Source organism: Pagrus pagrus (genome assembly GCF_965226575.1).
Source record: "Pagrus pagrus genome assembly, chromosome: 23".
In the NCBI taxonomy this organism is placed as follows: domain Eukaryota; kingdom Metazoa; phylum Chordata; class Actinopteri; order Spariformes; family Sparidae; genus Pagrus; species Pagrus pagrus.
In genome coordinates, this window is record NC_140205.1 from 22,376,983 (window position 1) to 22,397,645 (window position 20,663).

At 40.9% G+C, this 20,663-nt stretch overlaps 1 protein-coding gene across 2 annotated transcripts in view; it reads left to right on the top strand.

Annotated features, from left to right (window-relative positions):
- The window catches only part of tmem178bb (transmembrane protein 178Bb), a 139,116-nt gene that overhangs the window by 113,661 nt on the left and 4,792 nt on the right, over positions 1 to 20,663 (top strand). For both annotated transcript variants that reach the window (XM_084346298.1, XM_084346299.1), the window contains one exon: positions 15,924 to 16,061. In XM_084346298.1, the coding sequence (XP_084202424.1) occupies positions 15,924 to 16,061 (138 nt within the window). The remainder of the gene's footprint in view (positions 1 to 15,923; positions 16,062 to 20,663) is intronic.

A 20,663-nucleotide genomic window follows, 5' to 3' on the forward strand; every position in this document is an offset into this window, starting at 1 on the left:
ATGCCACTGTAGTAAAATGCTAGCTATCCTGCTCCGACCAACAGCTACGCAGGGACCCATGTGTCCGATGTTCTCCAGGAGACGGCTGTCAGTGATAATTCCCTGTCCGTTCTCTGTCTACCCCTCCCTCTGTGTGCACTCAGCCGGCTCCCTCGGGCCCCTGACTCAACCTGCAGGGGTGCTCACACTGCCACTGACTGACACACCATGAAATCACCCATATGGCCCCCACCCCAGAGAAAAGAATGAGGCTTCGCTGCGGTGCCACAAAAGCCGCAGGGCATTTTGAGAGGGCTTCCTCAGCAAATAGCACATATGTTTAAAGACATCGACTCTGCTCTCACTGCCAGCTCATCCCCATCACACCCACCTTCTCCCTCCTCCCTGCTATCTTGCATAATTTGATTTTCCCACTCCATTGTTTTCTCCCCAGTGGCAGTTGACACGGGGTAATGAAATTAAGCTCTATTCCTCCTCCCCAATGAGCTGTGGCTGCAGGCGGCCTCTGTGACAAGACCACATGCTTACAGCAGCAAAACCTCAGCAAATCTCCGTCTCACTCAAACCTCCTCTACCAACACCTCTCCTCACAAATGCTTCATCACTCTCTAAACTTTTACAGCAGGTTTATATCGTGGTTAGCTTTACACGGCCCATCAGACCTACGTTTGAGTCGAACTTGAGGTTAGGCCTGCAATGACTGTTTCACCAATCACCATTTTAAATGCTGAGATGTGGGAACATGGTGACAACTTGTGAGCTTTTAATAAAGAATGGACTCTTACATGTCCATTTTTCCAGCTCAACAAGATAAAGTGTTGGAGTGGGACATAAGAGGGAAAGAAAGATGGCTCAGATGTTAAGATGTGTTGAGATTGTTTATTATAAGGTTGATTGAGACTGTTAAGATGGGGATAAAAATGAAGAAAAGGGAAATCAATGTACTCCTGTATTTTTTAATTACATTTTTGTTTTATTTTGAGAGCAAATTTTTCAAAATCTCTGTTATTTATTTTATTGTAAAACGCAGCCCTTATTTTACTTGAAATGAAAGAACCTAAAGAACATGTATTTATTATTCAAGTAGGCTACTTATTTAAAATATTGTACATTAGTTGTAGACTACATATATGTACGGATGTTGATACAACTGCTAGGCTCCTATATTGCAAATGACACTGGATCATAATGCAAGTTAGAATTTGTCTCCATCTGGACCTCTCTGAATTTGAATTGAATAGAGCTAACAGTCTCACTTTGTCCTCCACCTGTATTAGTTTGGAGGATCAGATAATCTGCTGGTGTGTGTGTGTTTCCAGCCTGCCTGATCTTCTGACTGCTGGTGTTGCTTAATCCCTCTGACTTGTTTTTAGTGATGCCACCGTGTTTCCATATCTCAGCAATGACTTTGGTGAATACATAACTGATGGAAATGAAGGACCAAAAGACATTAAACCACATGCCAGCATAGCTCATGTTACAAGCACTTCAAGCGTAACTTAGTGACCTGTTGGCTCCAAAGCATTTTTTAATGTAGTTATTTTTTTCTAGCAACACAATTGCAAAAGTACCAGCTGCATGGAGCCATGTCAAGGCAATGGTCAGTGGCTGGTTGTTTTAAATGGCTTTTTCAGGTCACAGTAAGACGTCTTTCAACATGTAAAAGAAAATTAAAGTCTGGTTACATTATGATTCTTTGAGTTATCACATTGTAGTTCTCACTGACAGGTTAAAGACAGATCTAGCACTGTGTCTTGTATATCTGGCCCAATGTTTTTTGTTGGAGTTCTTTCTTCTGTGGTTACTGTGTGACTACAGTACATGAACTGTAGACAAAGTGACATCACATCCTGATATTTAAGTGTCAAATTTTCAAATTAACATTACCGAGGCTTCCTCTACAGTAGCCTCAACAGACCAGAGTGCAGTACAGTCTGGAGACATGCTGGAGTTAGGGTAAGTCACACTAGTTATTAAGTAATATCTAACTAGTTAGAAAGCATATCCCCACCATTTGGTGGGTATTGAATGGCCGCCTGGGAATCATAGGAATTCAACTCAATTCAAGAGTAGATGAGGCAGATGTGGATGGGCCAAAAAGTAATTTGCCTGAAGATGACAGAAGATTCCCTGCACCAGTTCACTGGTCACCGAAAATATCCTTCTCTCGTGTAGAAGTGTAGAATCAGGCAAACTGCTGATCAACAAGGCAGTGTTTGAGCTGTTACAGACAAGACATTTTCCTCTCCATATATCTGACTGAGAAAATAACATTTGCTCACAGGCACCGAAAGCCATTTCCCTTTTATGAAATAACATTTCTTTGGGCCATTGGTCCTGGAGCAGAGAATGAAATTAAAAGGGAATTGCAGTATGTAGCTGAACAATGGAACCTATTAAGCAGTAGAGAAAGGCAGACAGACAGCAGCCTGTTATATGCTGATACAGTAAACAAATGGGCACAGCTGTTATTCACAGTTATTTCCAGCGCAGCATCAGCAATCAGAAGGATTCAGTGTGAGCTTTTGTCTTTGAAGTCAGTGGTTGTTCTGATCATCTCTGCCTCTAATTCTCCTCCACAGTTAGGACATTTATTGTTCTACTGAACATTTCATTATTTTAGTCATTAAGGTTTTGGTCCACTGTTTCTCAGAATGGCAACAACTTTCTGAACTTAAATGCAACAAAAGAACAATGACGTCTGGTTTCACTAAATGAGTATAAACTGTTTTTTTTCACTATCAGTAACCAAAATGCTGCAACGGTTTAAACAAATCTGCTGCAACATTAATGGTGACGCACAAGTCACTGGTTCGATTCCCCGGGTACTCCCAGCCGCACGTCAATGTATCCATGAGCAAGATACTGAACACCAAATTGCTCCTGATGAGCAGGTCAACACCTTGCATGACAGCCTGTGCCATCAGTGTACTGTATGAATGTGCGTATAAATGGGTGAATGTGAGAGGTGTTTTAAAGTGGTCAGTAGAAAAGCACTATGGAAGTACAAGTCCTCTTACCATCCATTTAACATCACGGTTTGGGTTAAAGTCGGTACATTACTTATTTGACTTTTGTTTTCCTGATAAAGACAGGCTCGAGATGAAGCACTGGCATTTTCATGAACACCCATTTCATACAGCAGCAGTATGACACAGGTCTGGACAATGCGTGTTCGACCTGTGTTGATCCGATCAAATGAGACAGCTGTCACGGGTTACTCTTTAGTTTTTGCTTTTAGCAAAGGCTCCAGGCTGCAGAGTAGTTTCACTACACTTCACTGTTTACCAAACAATTACAGTGAATTAGATAGAATAATTACCAAATGACATTTTTTGTTTGTCCTCACAAGCACACTTGTCTCTTTCTCGCTTCCTGTGCAGTTGGTTAAATTATGTCTTAATGCCAGTATGATTCAATCAGTATCCATCACTAATACAGGCACCTCATCACCTCTGGCTGGCTACTGTAGCTGGCAAATATGTGTGAGCAGCAAGTTTGGCAAGTTTCACAAGATCTCTTAGCTTTTTAGTCTGATAAATAAATAATGATGTGATACTGTTAAATGCCACAATCATATAAACACAAGCAAAATAGCCATCACAAACATACCTCAGTCAGAAAAGGCTACCCAGGCCAGCAACTACTCTACTGTTGGTGTGTACTTTGTGCTAACAGTGCTGGGTAAGCTGCAGAGCGGGTCTGTCACTGCCACAGTGGCTTACTAATTCTTTGATTTAATGGGTGTGTGCTTTATGCTTACGTTACTGGGTTAGTTTCTGATGGACTATGTTCTACTGCTGCGATTCTTGGCTCTTCTTCTTCTTGGCTTGACAACATCGTTGTCCTTGCCACTTGTATCCAAATATCTCATGTCTCACTCACATTTAAAAAAACAAATACCTAACATGATCATAATGAATGTAATAATGAACATAGCTATTGTTAGTACTTACTGCTGTGAAGCTTGTATGTTAGTACAGGGAAATTTTGGCTGTACTCTACCATTCTTGTGCAACTTGCTCATTAATAGCTTTAGAAGTATATCCACCTAGCGATGTGGAAGAATCATCATGAGCAATGAGTGCATGACATAGATTTATAATAGAACTAGAGACCAGATCCAAAGATATCACCTATTCAGTCCAATGAGAATTGCATTATCAACATGCGAGACACAATTTCAGCCTCATTTATTTGAACAATGAAATGGCAAATGAAAAGCATGAAGAGTGCAGAAAGAGGTATGATAGACACTGGATAACTGACTGCCGTGCTTCTTTCCCTGTATTCTCTCCATAGAGAATAGAACCATACACACAGGTGGATGCACAGTGTAACCTTTAGTGTATGTCCATCACGCATGCTTTTCAAACATCCAAAGGAGGTGAAATGTAGTCAACTGCAGGAGCATGGATGACGTCTGACAGCTCCCAGCACTAGCCAACACATAGGCCTGTGTGCCCTGTCTGAATTCTGACTGCCGCAAAGACCTATCGAGGATTCACAGACCAAGATAGACAGGCTGACAGCTGCAGAGACATGCATCAAACTGTGCATCAGAGTTTAACAGATCTCTCAGTGAGGAATCCACATCAAACCTGACAGTGCTCAGCCACCCATAAACAGGAGATAACCTGAATGAAGAAGCAACAGGTCTGTTGTTGGAGTCAGTTGTCATAGGACATGCTGTGGTGTGGGAAGTTTGAGCATGGATGTCAGGTTGAACCAGCTGCTCTTTTTACCTGTGAGTCATCCACAGACTGTTAGTGATGTTGCCACAGTTTATTTAGGTGCAGCTAAACAAACTGTGGAGTAAATCTCCCTGTTATGAGTACATGACAGCATCCTTTTGTGTAAGCTTGATTTTTTGTAACCCATACCATTTGTACCTTTAACAGGTCAATCATGTACCCCAAGTGACAAAAAGTAAAATCAGTGAAAAACATGCTAAACAAATGATATTTGACTCTAAGGTTACATGTCTCACCTAACATTTCATGCCCAGTGCATCATTTCACTAGCAGCTATTTCTAGAAAAATAACATGAGGTAGTCAAATTCTCATATTCTTTCATAAATATCAGTTTATGTGTGGGAAACAGTGTACCATCGAGTATACATCCAACCCAGGTCTCGTGTTGCTTACCGGGTTGGATCTTCTGTGTAAACTGAAAAATGAAGTTGGCAGGATGTACATATCAGTCACTGCTGTTTGGTTAGAATAAGCTCATCTCTAGCTTTGCCACAGACCTATGTGGATTCATCCAGGGCCTGACAGTGGTTTGGGAGGGATTTTTGCCATGACTTTTTCTCTCTGGGTGGGATATCTTGGTCCAGTAATAAAAGTCTGCAAGGTTGATGCAATAGTTAATTGTCTGACCTCTCCCAATTAACATAAATAAAAACACTGCAGCACAGTTTCTCTCAACGGGGGTGGTACCGCCCCCCAGGGGGCATTCAAGGAACGTTAGGGGGTGCTGGAAGCAAAACCTTTTGGGTTTTTTTTATGTTGCAAGACAAAACATTGACAGAGAAAAATCAAACATGTATGAAAGAGATAATGCTAAGGGAGAGAAAAGGCACTTGGCTGTATGACCAAAAAACTAGAATAAATATCTAACATAGCAATATATAAACTAATACCAATACCACTATTGACAATATCACCATTATTACCGTCGTGCCAAAGTTAATAGCACAGCGAGAGCTCCACAAATATACTTACTGACTATACCAGCATCATTTATTTGTACATTAATAATATGAGAGGTATCATCATCAATTCTATTTTAATGGTTTGTACAGTTGATTCTTTTAAAGTATAAAATTCACTTCTGTACAGTTGTGATATCTCATTCCAGCATGCCAAAATTGTAATTATATGTTTACAATGATTATGTCACCAGACATATGCATCCACACACTTTGTGTCAGCACAGATTTGGCCAGAAAAAGTGCATTCAGTTAAAGTCGTCTACTGGCTTTTCTCCTAGTCACTGACAGCCCACTCAGTGTGCCTGTCATTCTGTCTGTTACTGTTAGTCTATGTCAGAGAAGGCTGGAGAAAGGGGGATATGAGGATATGACTCTTTATATTGTTTGCATATTTCTATCCTGTCACAGGATAGAAATATGTTTCGGACTAACAGAGACCTCCCCCTGGACTTACAGTACAAAAAATATGCATTAAAATCTGAAAGGATAATTTTTTACCTGATAATGCTACATTGTGAACAACAAATATGTGTTGAAATTGGCAAGAGAGCTAGTTAGCTTTTAGTTGCCGGGGGGCAGTAGAGTCCTGCAGTGCGTTTGGCTAAGGAAACAACAGAGCTAACAACCAACAGAGCTACAGTAATGGCTTACAGCTAATGGAGTTTATAGAGCTAACAGCTAACAGAGCTAAACACACAACAGGACTGAGAGCTTCTGTTCAGACGAACATAAAGTGTGAAACGGTAAACTGATGTTTAATGTGACAACACAACAAGTTTACAGTACATAAAAGTAGGCTACTAAGTACTTCAGCTGAGTACAGTTTGGAGGTAATTTTGAATGCTAATATTTTTAACTAACAACTACCAATGATAATAACAATGTAAAGAGAAAAGCATTTTGATTTTGGGATGGTTTACATTCACTTCAGGACAGTTAAAAGTGTTTTTTCAGACAGTGGTAAAAAAAGTTATTGTGTCCACTGCTTTGGCCCAGATTGAAAGTTCTCCATTGCCATGGAATTTTTTTAATCCATAGTAATGATCTGCTGACTGTTCCTCTAACAGCATCATTCATGTTGACATTTTTGGTCCAAGTATAAATGTCTTAAGTATTTGATTGATTGCCATGAAATTTGGTACACACTTTCATGTCACCATCAGGATGTATTGTATTCACTTTGGTGAACCTCTGTGCTAGCCTTAGCTGCACTTTGTATTAAAGTGAAAGTTGGGGTCTTTTGATGTAGGGTTGATGAGGTACTTATCCCTAGTCAGTGTATAACCTGCAGTAGATGACCATCAGCTCGCCCCCTGTGTGGAGAAGCAGTGCATAGCACTAACAGGGAAGCAGAGCATTGTACTGCTAAACGGCAGTGACAGCAAGATGTATTTTAGCCACCTGAAAGAAGGCCCACCTAAAAGAAAATATATCCATTTAAAGGTCCTGTTTGTAAGTTAATTTTAGTCTCCCAAGTGTCAGTTAAGTTGGGAAAGGGACTCAGAAAAACTTTTCTTACAAACAAGACCTTTAAACAGAGATATTTTTCTTACAAATGGCACCTTTAAATGGATATATTTATATTTTAGGTGGGCCTTTTTTTAGGTGCCTATATAAACATAGCACAAAAAGTAAGGAATTTCGTGTTTGGTAGGTTATTTCTTTGTTGTAACAATGCTTCTTGGCAATAAATCTTATACTGTTGGAAAGCCTGTTTATTTCCCTTTTAAATGGTGCCACATTTGTAAAGAACATGCATTTGTGGGATGAGCAGCAGAGCTGAGTATGTGGGCTGTTGTGGTTGTGTATGGTGTGGAAGAACCATACACAACCACAACAGCCTGGCACCTCCTCCTCATGCTGGTCACCAGCCTGGTCACACACTGCTGTGTCTCTGAGATCCCCCTGACTTTTGGGGGCAAGCGTTGTCATCTTGGAGGATAGAGTTCGGACCCAGACTGTGGAGATATGGGATTGCCTCGATATGATATGTCAGCACCTGGGGACACCAGAAGCTCAAAACAAGAGTCAATAGCTGAATAAGCTGTTTGGCAGAGAAGATTTGGCAAATTTTTCATGGGTGCAACCCACATACTCAGCTCTGCTGCTCATCCCACAAATGCATGTTCCTTACAAATGTGGCACCATTTTAAAGGGAAATATATAAAAATAATAAATACTTTACCTTACTTTGTGTGCTATGTTTATATATCTGTTTAAGTGTACGCTGTATTTTGAACAATTTTGGCGCTTTACAATGCCGTCAGACAGCACTTTCCTTTGGGACTACATTCCCTCAACCGTACAGTACATCTGCCTTCCTTCAGACAAGCTCAAGAGTACTGTCTTACTCCGCAGATCAGCTGTTTGGGTCGGACTGTCAGTGGCTGTCTGGTGGCAATGTAAAGCACCAAAAATGTTAAAAATATAATGTACACTTAAACGGAAAAATCCATCTACCTAAATACATAGCATCTTGCTGATGCTGCCATTTAGCCATATATTGCTCTGCCTCCCTGCCAGTCCTATAAGGTGTCCAATTTTTAATTCAGTTAAACCATCCCCAAATATTTCCCACAGAATACGGTATTACTGCCAGCTGATTACAAATCACATTGTAGGCTTTGAGGGAGCTGCCAATTACTGCTAGACTGTTCCCTGCCACGAGGTGCCGCACTACTGCAGTGCACTTCAACTGTAATCTTCCATCTTATGTCACATACAATTTCTAAAATGGTATTAAGTTAATTTTAAGGTCTTATTTTATATGAAGCACTCACTGCATGTTATTTATTTGTTGTCAGATATTTTGAGCTGCATTTCTTGTAGCTAGCCAGTGTGGAGGGACTGCAACAGCTGATCAGGGTGGCATGTTTACTGGGGAAACTACAGGTCACAGTCCCTGGTATTAGCACTGCCACTAAGCACTGAAGAAGAGGCCTGAAATGTTTCCCTTCTGAGCTGAGGCTATCACATGACACGCAAGTATGAGGACTCATAAACATCCAACCTGTCATGTGCACATTTATTATATACACGCGCACATGGCACAACAGAATTCATGACGTTAATGAAACCCATCCCCTACTCAGGACGTTAGCATGTTAGCATCTCCATATCGTATCTTGTGTTTTCCATGCTTATGCTTTCCATGGTTTACTGTGTTATACAGAATCAAGTGGACTATTCTGAGAACCAATTTGTTAGATGACTAGTACTCTTCAACTATTACCACCAGCAGTCTTCTCCTATGTCTTCTTTCTCTCTCTAATGGGCCCACATCTGTCCATCTGGCTCCAGGTAGAATAGGTGTTTCAGCACGTGTTCATGCAGGAGAGGAGTAGCAGTGCTGTGTAATCATTGCTACCAAGGTTGAACTTCTTCTAGAGTGGGCCACGAGGGATATTGCTCCATATTTGTTCTCTTCAATGCTCAAACTCGTGGAGTCCCACTGTGACCTGCAGAGAACATGCTGAGGGTTAATCTGACCTGACAGAAGGACTGTTGGGCTGCAGAGTGAGGGGAAAAATTGCTTGAAGTAGAGCAAGAACTCATAGTGACTTACATCAGCTACAGCTGGCCTTTAGCCTTCTGTTAAAACATATAAAGCATAAAGGTTAATCTCAACTCTCATTAGTCATGTGTGTATAAATAAGTTGGTTGAATGAATGTACAATTTAAAAAAGCTTCAACCTCAGAGGAGTATGAATGTGCTCAGAAAATCATTCTGGCCGTTGTGTGGATAAAAGCGTTGATGCCGTACACAAACCGGGCTCAGGCTGCGCAGGGTACGGACAACAATTTAGAAATATTTTCTAGGTTTGTGTGCAGTCAACTGAAATGGTGCTTTCAAGTCCTTATAACAAAACTATGATATAAAAATAAATACATTAGTTGTTATAATAAGTAATAAGCTATATTAAGTGATTAAGTGAGTTTAGTGTTAACTCTACTTCTGTATGAGTATGTATTTCACCATTGATATAAAAGTAAAAAATAAATTTAATTTCATATCCACAGCCGTAGAATGATGCCTTTTCGAAGTAATCTACACTGTGCATGGCTGTGATCAGGGTAAACAGGCAAGCTGTAACCATGATAACAACTGCATGATTGGGTAACACAAACTCAGTGCTTCAGCTTACATTAACTGCGTTGGACTTGAGTTGGGTTTGGATGTTAAAAAATAGAAACCCCCGGAGAGTTTGGGTCGGGCCTGGTGACTTCTCTCTAAGTCTCAGTCTGGTTCTGACAGAGAAATGTTGGCGCGAGCTTCACTCTATTATGGATCACACATCAAAACAGCAGTTTATTGAGGAACAGAAGTACAAAATATTCAACATGGAATTATTTTTTGAATATGCTCTGTGATTAAAGTTAAAAAGAAAGAGCATGTCTGACAGTGTGGACGCTCAAAAAAATTAGTCATGATTTCTGCAGCGTCACTGACTGTCATACTGTATATAATATGAACTTGGTGGAAGCTGTCTATTATATATCACTATAAAGGCCTGGGGTCACCATGGTTACAGTGTGTGACTGACAGGCCACCTGACAGGGAGTCACACATGAGCACCTTACTCAAAGTCATGCATCAGCATCTGCATGTGACTAAAATGGTTCTCGGACAGTCAGGCAGAAAAAAATGCTTCAGACTTTGAAATATTCTTACATTTCTTAGCGGTGCTCTCCATGTCTGAAGACACCTTTAGTGTGATGTTACAGAGGAGTAGAAATTTGAAATGCAGATCGCATGGGTTGGACATGAATAATGTCGATTTTATATCCCTTTATCATAGTGAGAGGTGAGAACAGATGGAATTAAGTACCAGTTTGTAAACTCTTTGCTACACAAACATACAACATACACATTGTCAATTTATTCGAATTTGTGTCTGAGTGAATGTAAATTCCACCTCTCTCTTTGTCCAACACGATTCACCCGTCAAGTGCAACAGCTTGATCCAGGATGTTGTGTTGAAGACAGGTTACAGCTGTCTCTGATTTCCTCTTGTTTGGCCAGCCAGATTCCCATTTGCCCATTTCATCTCCCTGTGACCTGGTTGGCCAGGTTGGATGGTTCAAAGACGCTGTGGACAGTGATCATCTCAAATCAGTAAAGCTGAAAAAATGTACCCGGACACTGCTGCATGCACCGCTGTTACAAGTATGTTGCACTTGGCTACATACCAGCAGAGATTTCACAGCAGGTGTGTTCTGTCAGGTGCAGCAGTGTATAAAGTATTCAGATTTTTAGTAAATACTGCTTTACTCCTGTATTCAAAAATTTAAAAACAAAATAACACCTCATTTAGCTACAGAACACCCCTCCTAACATATACATAAATAATATGTATATTTTATTATTATTATTATTATTACTATTATTATTATTTTATGTCATATAAAAAATGCATTCCAAGTGAAAACACCCAAGTCCCAACCACCCACCTCCCAGAAATATAGGTACATTGCTTCAGTCCCTGAATCCAATGTATTTCAGTGACATTTTTTAGTTGTTCATCTCAGTTTTTTAATCAAAACGTATGCCTGACTACCACTATAGTGTCCTCTCAAAGTGAGATAATGTAACCACACTGGCGGTGGTGGCGGCGGCATGGGCTGGGACCCACTGGAAGCCAACGGCGGCGGCGTGGCTAGGACAAGACTTGGCTGTGCCAGAATCGTGAACACTCAATCACAGCACTACAGTCACCGTATGTGATGTAATAATCTAGCGCTGAAGTGGTGGAGGGACCAGGTCGATAAAGCCAGAGGGTGATGAGATGATCTGGGACAGGTGTGCCACTGTAGTCCTCCATAGAAACGCAGATAGGGAGAACAGAACACAGAAAAACAGGAAAACAACCATACTGCCACAGTAGCACTGTGACAGCATCTATGCTAACCTCTTGAGGAGCTGTCATTTCAGATCCAGATAGATAGACATTCTGGATCTGAACATTGAGTTTGATATTAGATTAGGCTTGTTTGAATTAAAGGGGACTATTGAGCCTTGATGGAATATGCGCTCTACCACTCTGCCATTCATACTTATAGCAATTTATGAAGCAGAAAAGGACATTTGCCCCTGAAGTGTGGAGTAAAAGTATAAAGTAGCAAAAGGATGAAAATACTTCCACAAAGAAGTATCACAAAATTGTACTTAAGAACGGTAAACTCGGTAAACGGTAAAATATAGATAATAAACTATAAGGAAAATATAAACACAGTATGATAACCTGCACTGACTATCAGATTGGATCGACTGAAAGAACAAAAACTTGATGATAAATAAATGTAATGCATAAAATATTCAGATTTATACGAAATTATGATGCTGTTAATGGTGCCTTTACACCAGCACAGTGCTGTAAAACAAATCTTTATTTTGATTATGTGTCTATATGACATCTACACCTTCACTTTTAACTGCACCATTGAAATGTCAAGACACTGCCTCCCTCCACTAATCCTTTACTGGTGGGCAGACATATTGTTGTCCTTTTCTTGCTCACATAAGGCTGATGCTCCTTTTATACCACTTCCTCAGATGCTGCTCATGCAGTTGATGTCAGCTGCGATTCTTGTTTTATGGATCACTCTCATAATGTCAATGACCAATTGAGACACAACAGTTTAACGTCGTGTATACAGTGTTAACAGGAGGGGCGGAGCACAAAGCCCCGGGGGTTCCAGCACTTAGCACTAGTGTAGAGGGCTGTCTGTTTGGTCTGGTGTCATGACATTTGTTGGTTGGTTAGAGGAGGCTAAAGTCATTTTAAAACAGTTCATTTTCACTACCTGAGGCCAATAGATAATTGCTGTCCATTGCAGTGGGTTTTGGGTGTGAAGGGGATTTATTTAGAGCTCAGTAGTGAAGCTGGAGAAACATGTACAGCATGTACTACATTACAGGAGGTTAGTCTTCTATTGTTCGACATTTATGCTCTCAGGCCAAATGTTTTGACCTTTTTCACTCGACCATATGGTGTCCTCTACCCCAGCCGTGTGCCAGCCTCTGGCTTCCCGCTCTCCCCCATCCTCCCCCTGACAGAGCAGTTCATCCATGACATTCTAATCTACTTCAGGGAAGTCAGAGTTTTGCTTGGAGCTCTTTCTCCTCTATCCTCCTCTTCATATTTCAGCCCCTTTCTGCAGCCATTCGCTGTCAGTGTCATTACCCTCCTGCAGAGCACACTGTTGTCTTTGTGGCAGAGCCTGGCCTTATTCATACTCTATGTCTCTTCTTCTGTTTGGACTCACCGTTGTCTCTACAAAATGGGCCACATTCAAAGACCGCACTCAAATTTAAGTTATTTTCATTTCTTTTTTACCGTAATGGTCAATACTCATAAGTAGTGTCTGTTTCTGTTGCCCTCCATCGGTGCACAGTTTGTCTTCCAAAACTGAAGCATGCCTACTACCAATAATTAGACTACTATGAATACAAAGCTTATAATAATTATAATATTCTTGATCCATTTCTGGTCAAACATCTTGGTTCTCTAAATGTCCAGTGAATCCATGTAAAGTGTATGCTCTCAGAAGGGGGCACTCTTAGTGAAGTAAAGGCTTGTGTATTTAGCATTCATTTTTTTTTCCAAAGTTAAAGTTTGCCTTGACTGTTGAAGAGTCTGACAACTGCACAGACGCTTCCCCATGTCCTAGACATCGCTGTCAAAAGCAGTGTTACATAAAAAGTTGCATTAGGTAAAAGTAGGATATTTTTCACTTCTTAGGACAGCTTGCATTCATGCACATATTACAGGGAGAGGCTACAATGGTAAAGGTGACTTCTTGTACTTCACTGATTTATTGGCACATCTGGCCATTTGACATTCAGGTGTTTCTCTGCTGGATGTGTAAGTAGGCATCTGTAGCTATACATTTTGACTATAATCATTATTTCAAGAACAGGTTCACACAGTATAATCACTCAAGAGTAAAAACAGTGGCGATTCTAGGATCAGACATTAAGGGGTGCTCAGCTCTCTAGGGCTGCCCCTACCAAGGATTTTCTTGGTCGACCAGTGGTCGTCATTTAGAGCGATTAGTCGACTAATCGATGCATATATATATATATCTATATTTTTTTTTTTTAAAATAATATAATAATATATATATATATACATATTAGCTTCCCCAGTACACAGGAATAGTCTAATACTATCAATCAATCAATCAATCAATTTAGTATTTAAAGTGCAAAATCACCATGGTACATGGTCTCAATACACTTTACAGTAAAAACAAGTACAATAATAACAGACAATAAAAATAAATAAAACAATAGTAAAATAAAACAATAGTAAAACACCAGAGGAGAGTGATAAAATTAGTTAGTGTAAACCAAAGTATTGGGTCCAAAAGGTATGTTTTAAGACGAGACTTAAAAATCGCAGTGGATGTAGCATCTCTGACATCTTGTGGGAGGCCATTCCATAAGAGAGGAGCACAGAAGGAGAAGGCCCTACCACCAGCTGACTTTTTACTGATATATGGGATGACCAGGAGGTTTGAACCAAGAGAGCGAAGAGGACGTGACGGAGTGTAGGGAGTGAGTAGTTCAGTTAAATACAGTGGTGCAAGTCCATTCAAGGCCTTATAGGTTAAAAGAAGAACCTTAAAATCAGCTCTAGCTTGAATGGGCAGCATATATAAAGATGCCAGGACCGGAGTTATGTGGCAAAATGTACCTGTTTTCGTTAAAAGTCTAGCGGCTGAGGGGCTAGGGGTTTATTTTCCTGCGACCAATCGACCAATGAAATTTTGGTCAGCTAATGACTTTTTGGTCGACCAGTGCTTGGTCGACTATTTGGGGGCAGCCCTACAGCTCTCACATGTAAAATTCTATTGTGTACTAAAAGCTTTTTTTTTTTTTGCACTATAACAATCTTCTCTATCGTTCCACTCTCTCATCTGGTTCTTCTTTATTACCTCCTCTCCCTCCTACTATCTCTCTTTGCACTGACAAACAAACATATTGCATCTATGCAGTGAGAAATAGACATAAAAAGTATAGTTATGATGCAAATACATGTAAAAATCCACATTTGATAATTGTAGCCTATATCACGGCTTAGCAATGTGAAATCACAGAGTCATCAAATAGTAGCCGATCTGGTTTTATAACTATGTGGTCTGTTGATTACTTTTCCACCTGGCTCTTGCTCTTTGTCTTTCTCTCCTCCTCTCTCCTCAATCAAAAGGCAAACTTAACAAAAGGGAATATTTATAATGTAATAAGCAGAAGGAAGAAGGGGGACAATCCATATCAATTTCCAACATTATTCTGATTGAATATTGGGTTGCTCCCTTTTCTCAAGGGTTATATATGAGACTTTTATAGCCTCCAAATTCATCCTGCATCTTAAACAGAAGAATACACAGAAAGAACTATTGAGATGTAATGTAATTAGTTGTCGTCAATGTGAGTAACATCTGAACCTCACCTGTCTCTCCTCCGCTCTGCGTGGTGTTCATGAGGAACCCCGCCTGACATGTGTTCACGGCAAACAGAGAGAGGAGAGAAACTACCTTGACAGTAAACGACGGCAAAACGCAGTGAAGACTCACTCGCAGTTGAGATGAAACGAGGATAAGATAAATTACATAAATGAAATATTTTGTTCCTTTCAGGGGGATGGTGAAAATTATCAAGAAAATTCTAACAATTGATAATAATTATCATCTTTTAGGGGGTGCTGAGATGAAATTTCGGTGTGCTTGAGCACCCCCAAAGAGGGTCTAAAATCGCCTATGAGTAAAAATCAGATAAGCACTGCCTGAGATGTCACATTTGATCCTCAATTACTTATTGTTATTAAGTTAAACATCAGAAAAGATTTGTCCTGACTTGTACAGACAGCTGGATGTGTGTAGTTGGTTTGGTGTAATTTGGACTCGTGGTAGTTTTTAAAATGCATCATCTGATTCAATTGTCATTAGAACTGGACCAGTGCTTCTGTGACTGACACTGATGGTCTTCTTGGACTGGAAGTGCAGGAGGCACATCAGAATAGTTTTCTAGGTTGACTTGTCCTATTTCCACTGCCAGCTGTTAAGTTTGAAAGGTGAGAGGTGAGAGGAGATATTTTTAGAATGAATGAACATAAAGTGTCATGTTTTCTTTCTTCACAGCTCCAGGATTCTGATCAGGTCAGTCTTGACTTGTTTAACTTCTCTCCTTTTGTGTTTTCTCAGACTTGCGGCGAATGACTGCTGGCTTCATGGGAATGGCGGTGGCCATCATTCTGTTCGGTTGGATCATTGGCGTGCTCGGCTGCTGCTGGGACAGAGGCCTCATGCAGTATGTGGCGGGCCTACTCTTCCTCATGGGAGGTAAGTTGGACACACACAATTAAAGCTGACACAAAAAAACAAAAGGAAAAAACAAAAAAAAACCAGAAGGTGTAAACAATTAGGTGCTACCAGGGTTATCAGGCATGATAAACACAAAGGCCTACATGGAAATGTACAGGGAGATCTCAGTCCATGCTAGTCTGAAAAATGAAACTGAAATGGTTTCTATTTGAGCCAGAAGCTTATAGCTTCTAAATGGATAAGTTCCATAACACGGCGAATCCAATGTGAAACCGTAGGTGCTGAAATCCATTCAAGAACACATCTCATTGCACTAAAAATAAGCATGTTAAGCAGCTTCAGTGATGTGGGGCCGAGGTTCACTGCTGTTGATTGGACTCCCAGAATGCAAAAAATTGGTTCCAGGGTCAGTTTTTTCTTAAATATAATATCAGTTTCCTTAGACACTTTGATCCAGAAGTCATTAATAAGACGGCATTCAAAAATACATTGGAAATATGAACCTTCAGTATTTTTACATTTATTACAGTATTTTGAAAGCAAAGGATTAAATTGATTATGTTTCACTGGAGTTATTTGAAGCCTGTGTATAACCTTGAATTGCAACTCCCTAGTTGGTAAATAAGTAACCTGAAGAGCTAGACCACACTCTGTCCCATTATCATTATCATTTGAGATATTCTCTCCAAAGTCAGCATCCCAGAGAGACCTGATACAAGCTGTGCATTCATTGTTTGAGATTGACAGGGCACTATAAAACCTGGTGATACGTTTTCTGGCATCAAAATGTTGAATAGCCTTCTCCACAGCTGAGAGAGAGAACCCACTGGGGTGCAACTTAATAGCAGAATTGATAAAGCTGCGTATTTGCAGATATCTGAAAAAGTTCAAGTCACCAAGTTTTCTAGTTCTAGTTCTAGTTTTCTTGTCAGTCCTCAGATTTTTAGAGTATTCTGTAGGATAAAGTTGCCCTTTACCTTAAGACAAACCCATTTCTTAAAAGCGTATCAAGTGTTATGAAGAGGAACAGGGCCACTGGGACAGCCTCCAAAGAAAGCCAAGTAGATTTAGGGTCATCTCTAAACCAATGCCACAGATAACTACAAAGGCATGCAAGGCTGTCCAGTGGGCCAGGTTTTCTCTAACCCTGCAAATTAGGGGCACGAAATTAGCTTTGTAGAGACCAGAAAGGGAGGGAGTAATATGTATGCCCAAGTAAACAAAACCAGACTGGGACCATTGGAAAGGGGCAGAGCAAGTTCAGGACCAGGATAGGTCAGGGGCATTGCCTCAGACTCAGAGTCATTAATCTTATGACCTGAAAATTGGCCAAAGGCTCTGATTATCTCAACTGCTCTTGTAATAGAAGCCTCAGGGTTTTTAAGATAAAGTAGGACATTGTCTGCATAAAGGGAGATTTTATGCACAGAATTGCTGCACGGGAACCACCTCTACGCCTGTAATAAATGGATCACTCCTAATGGCTTCTGCCAAGGGCTATATGGTGAGGGTGAATAAAAGGGTCGGACAGCCTTGTCTGGAGCCACGCCTCACTATGAACGTGGGGGACCTGAGGCCATTTGTGATGTGGCACGAGGGGCAACATATTGAAGGGATATCCATTTGATAAACTTTCCTAATTTAAATTTTGTGAGGACAGCCAGCAGGTAAGCCCATCCTGTCGAAGGCCTTCTCTGCATCAAGGGAGATCACTAGAGATTTTGCCTTCGACTTTGTGCCATACTGTATGAGGTTAAGGAGTCTCCTAACATTATCGCAAGAATTATGACCTATATATAATATAAAACCAGTCTGATCCACTGAAATAATATCCGGGAGGATGCCGTCAAGCCTTCTGACCAGTATTTCATTGAGTTATTTTCTGTCTACATCCAGCAAAGCAATCAGCCTATAGGAGGTGCAGTCATCTGCAGGCTTACCTTTTTTTTAAATTAAAGAAGTATTTGCATCCATCATGGTGTTGGGGAGAGCCCTAGCCCTTCAAAGGAATAAGACAGCATATTAAAGGGGGTCAATAAGCAGGCCCTTAAAACAGAGAGATGAGACAGAGTGTCCCTTTAATCATGACATACCTGCCTGATGTGTCAGCCTTAACCTCCACCTCTATAAGGGGTAAGGACTTATGAACTAGGATAGCTACTCCCCTGCACTTAGAATTAAAGGAGGAATAGTAAACCTGGCCTACCTATTCTCTTTTTAATTTTGAATGCTCACTGTCATTTAGATGAGTCCCCTGGCTCAGTGCCATCTGTACCTTCTCCTTTTTTAAATAATTAAGAATTTTCTTGCGTTTAATAGGGCCCTTAATCCCGTGGACATTCCAGGAACATAGTAATTGTTGTGTTATCAGCCATAATTCCACAAGATGTATGCAAAAGATCTGTCTGAATCCCCAGGTGCGTTGCGTATCTACTCTGTTGCAGCTCCGGCAGTCTGGACCCTTCCGTAGCAGATGTGCAAGGCTTCTATTTCTGCCGGATGCTGGAGCACAGCGCATCAATTCAGCCAAATTCAGCAGAAAGCAGACAGGAAGTCAGACACCGAAACAACAACATAACATCCGGTTAATTTTCATAATAAAATCTCAGAAAAGAGACAAATCCAAGCACTTCTTCTACCCTTTGGTTGGGAACACTAACATCTTTTGTCTGTTTGTTGTTGTGTTTATAACACATACATATAACTGTAGTTGCGAGTGGTTCTGTGATTTTCGCGGGAACTCCTTGGTTTCACAACTCCAGCTGTCCAGCAGTGCTGCACTCAAAATGCAGCTGGTGGGGGTTGACGGACGACGGAGCGCGGAGCAAAACCGTACATACAAACATATACATTCAACCAGTGGAATTCCCGGGTAAGAGTCTCCGACTAGGAGAGGCTATCCTCCGTTTAGCAACTTCAGTAGTGAAATCCGGGAAAATATGCACCATCTGTCCACGGAAAGTAAGTAGGCCCTTCTCCCTGCCCAGCTGGAGGATGTGCTGTTTCACTCTGAAATGGTGTACCTTTACAATCATAGGTCTGGGGGTAGCATTTGGACCCAAGCCTTGCCAAGAAGTGAGGCGATGTGTCTGGTCTAACATCTCTGGTCAATCAGGAATATCCATACCCAGTGTCTCAGCGAAAAAATTGGTCATAAATGACATGACTCGTGGCCCTTCCATGTTCTCTGGAACACCAAACACGCATAGGTTCTGGCATCTGCTCCTCGACTCTAGTTCCCCCTTTTTAGCCATTAGCAACTTGTTGCATTTCGCTTGTGTCATATTCTTGGTTTCGAGTTCAGTTATCCTGTCATCGCACAGTGAGACGTGAACCAAAAATGAGTCCACAGTAGAAGTAAACTTCCCATTGAGCAGCGGGTTTCAGCTCGGAAAGTTTCAATACATTTGACCACCGCTGAAAGGTAAAGGTCATCTTCGCCGCCATGTTTGGGTGATAGCAGAGGGTTAGTTTTCTTCACTAACTAGTTGAGATAGGGCTTGGCCTAGATGCTCCTTGCAAGAACGACCTTTCCCAGCCATACCGAGATGCATCTTGAGCAGTCCGAAAAAAAAAAAAAAATGCAAGTAGAGTGCTAAAATGAAATTTGTTACTCTATTGAAGAATGAATATGCAGGAGCTGGTAAATATGCATCTACACGCTAATCATGCTGCCACGCACACATGAGTGTGCACATCAAGCCCCTGCATCTTCCAGGCACACACACAGAGACACACACAACTCTGTGTGTCCCACTTTCTGGCAGTGGACAGTCAGTAGTAACTAACTCACACACACTGATACTGTGTGCTGCATAGCTCTGACTTGGCAGCAGGCAACTGCACACTCAATTACGATGGGCCTTGGATTAGCGCTATGCCCTACAGTTGTATAATGAACAGGCAATTAAAAAGTCAATTATGTTGCTTGGCAGTAAAGTCACAAGAAAAAGGCTGGGTCAGTCTGCAGTGGCCAAATCACTGCAAGGCAGCCCACAGGGTCACAGAGCTCCCGAAATGAGGCCAAATTTAGAGCCTGCGTCTCTAACTGCTTCTCCTAAACAAAGTCTGCAGTAAAGGATTCATTGAGATGAGATAAAGTGGAAAGGTTATTAAATATATTGCTAAATATTGAACGTAAAGGATGTCAGTGGTTTGGTGGCATGTTATCCTTGTGACCTCCTGTGTTTTTTGGTGGCAAATCAAACTGAGGCCTTTTTTCTGGAAATTCATTCAAAGATTGTTCAGAGAAGGATTCAGTAGAGAAGAAGCAGAGAGACAATTATCCACCAAAATTCAATGTAGACACAGTAGCTTGATAAGATTGGGCTTATATCAGGCAGCCATGGCTCTCAAAGTTAAATTCCTTTTCATTTAATGTAGAGGCGATGGTGATAGTGTACTGGAGGCTCCCAGCTAATCTTTAATAACTGTAATAGAGTGATCGAGAGTGAATTCAATATGAACCTTTATTATGGTTTGCAGTGTCTTCATTATTGTAAAAATAAATGACCATGACTTATATTAAAATATATTAAGACACACAGCAAGTTTCCATCATATATGTTTTCTTCAAACTATGAAAAGAAAGGGGCGCCGCCCTCATTGAGCCACAAAAAA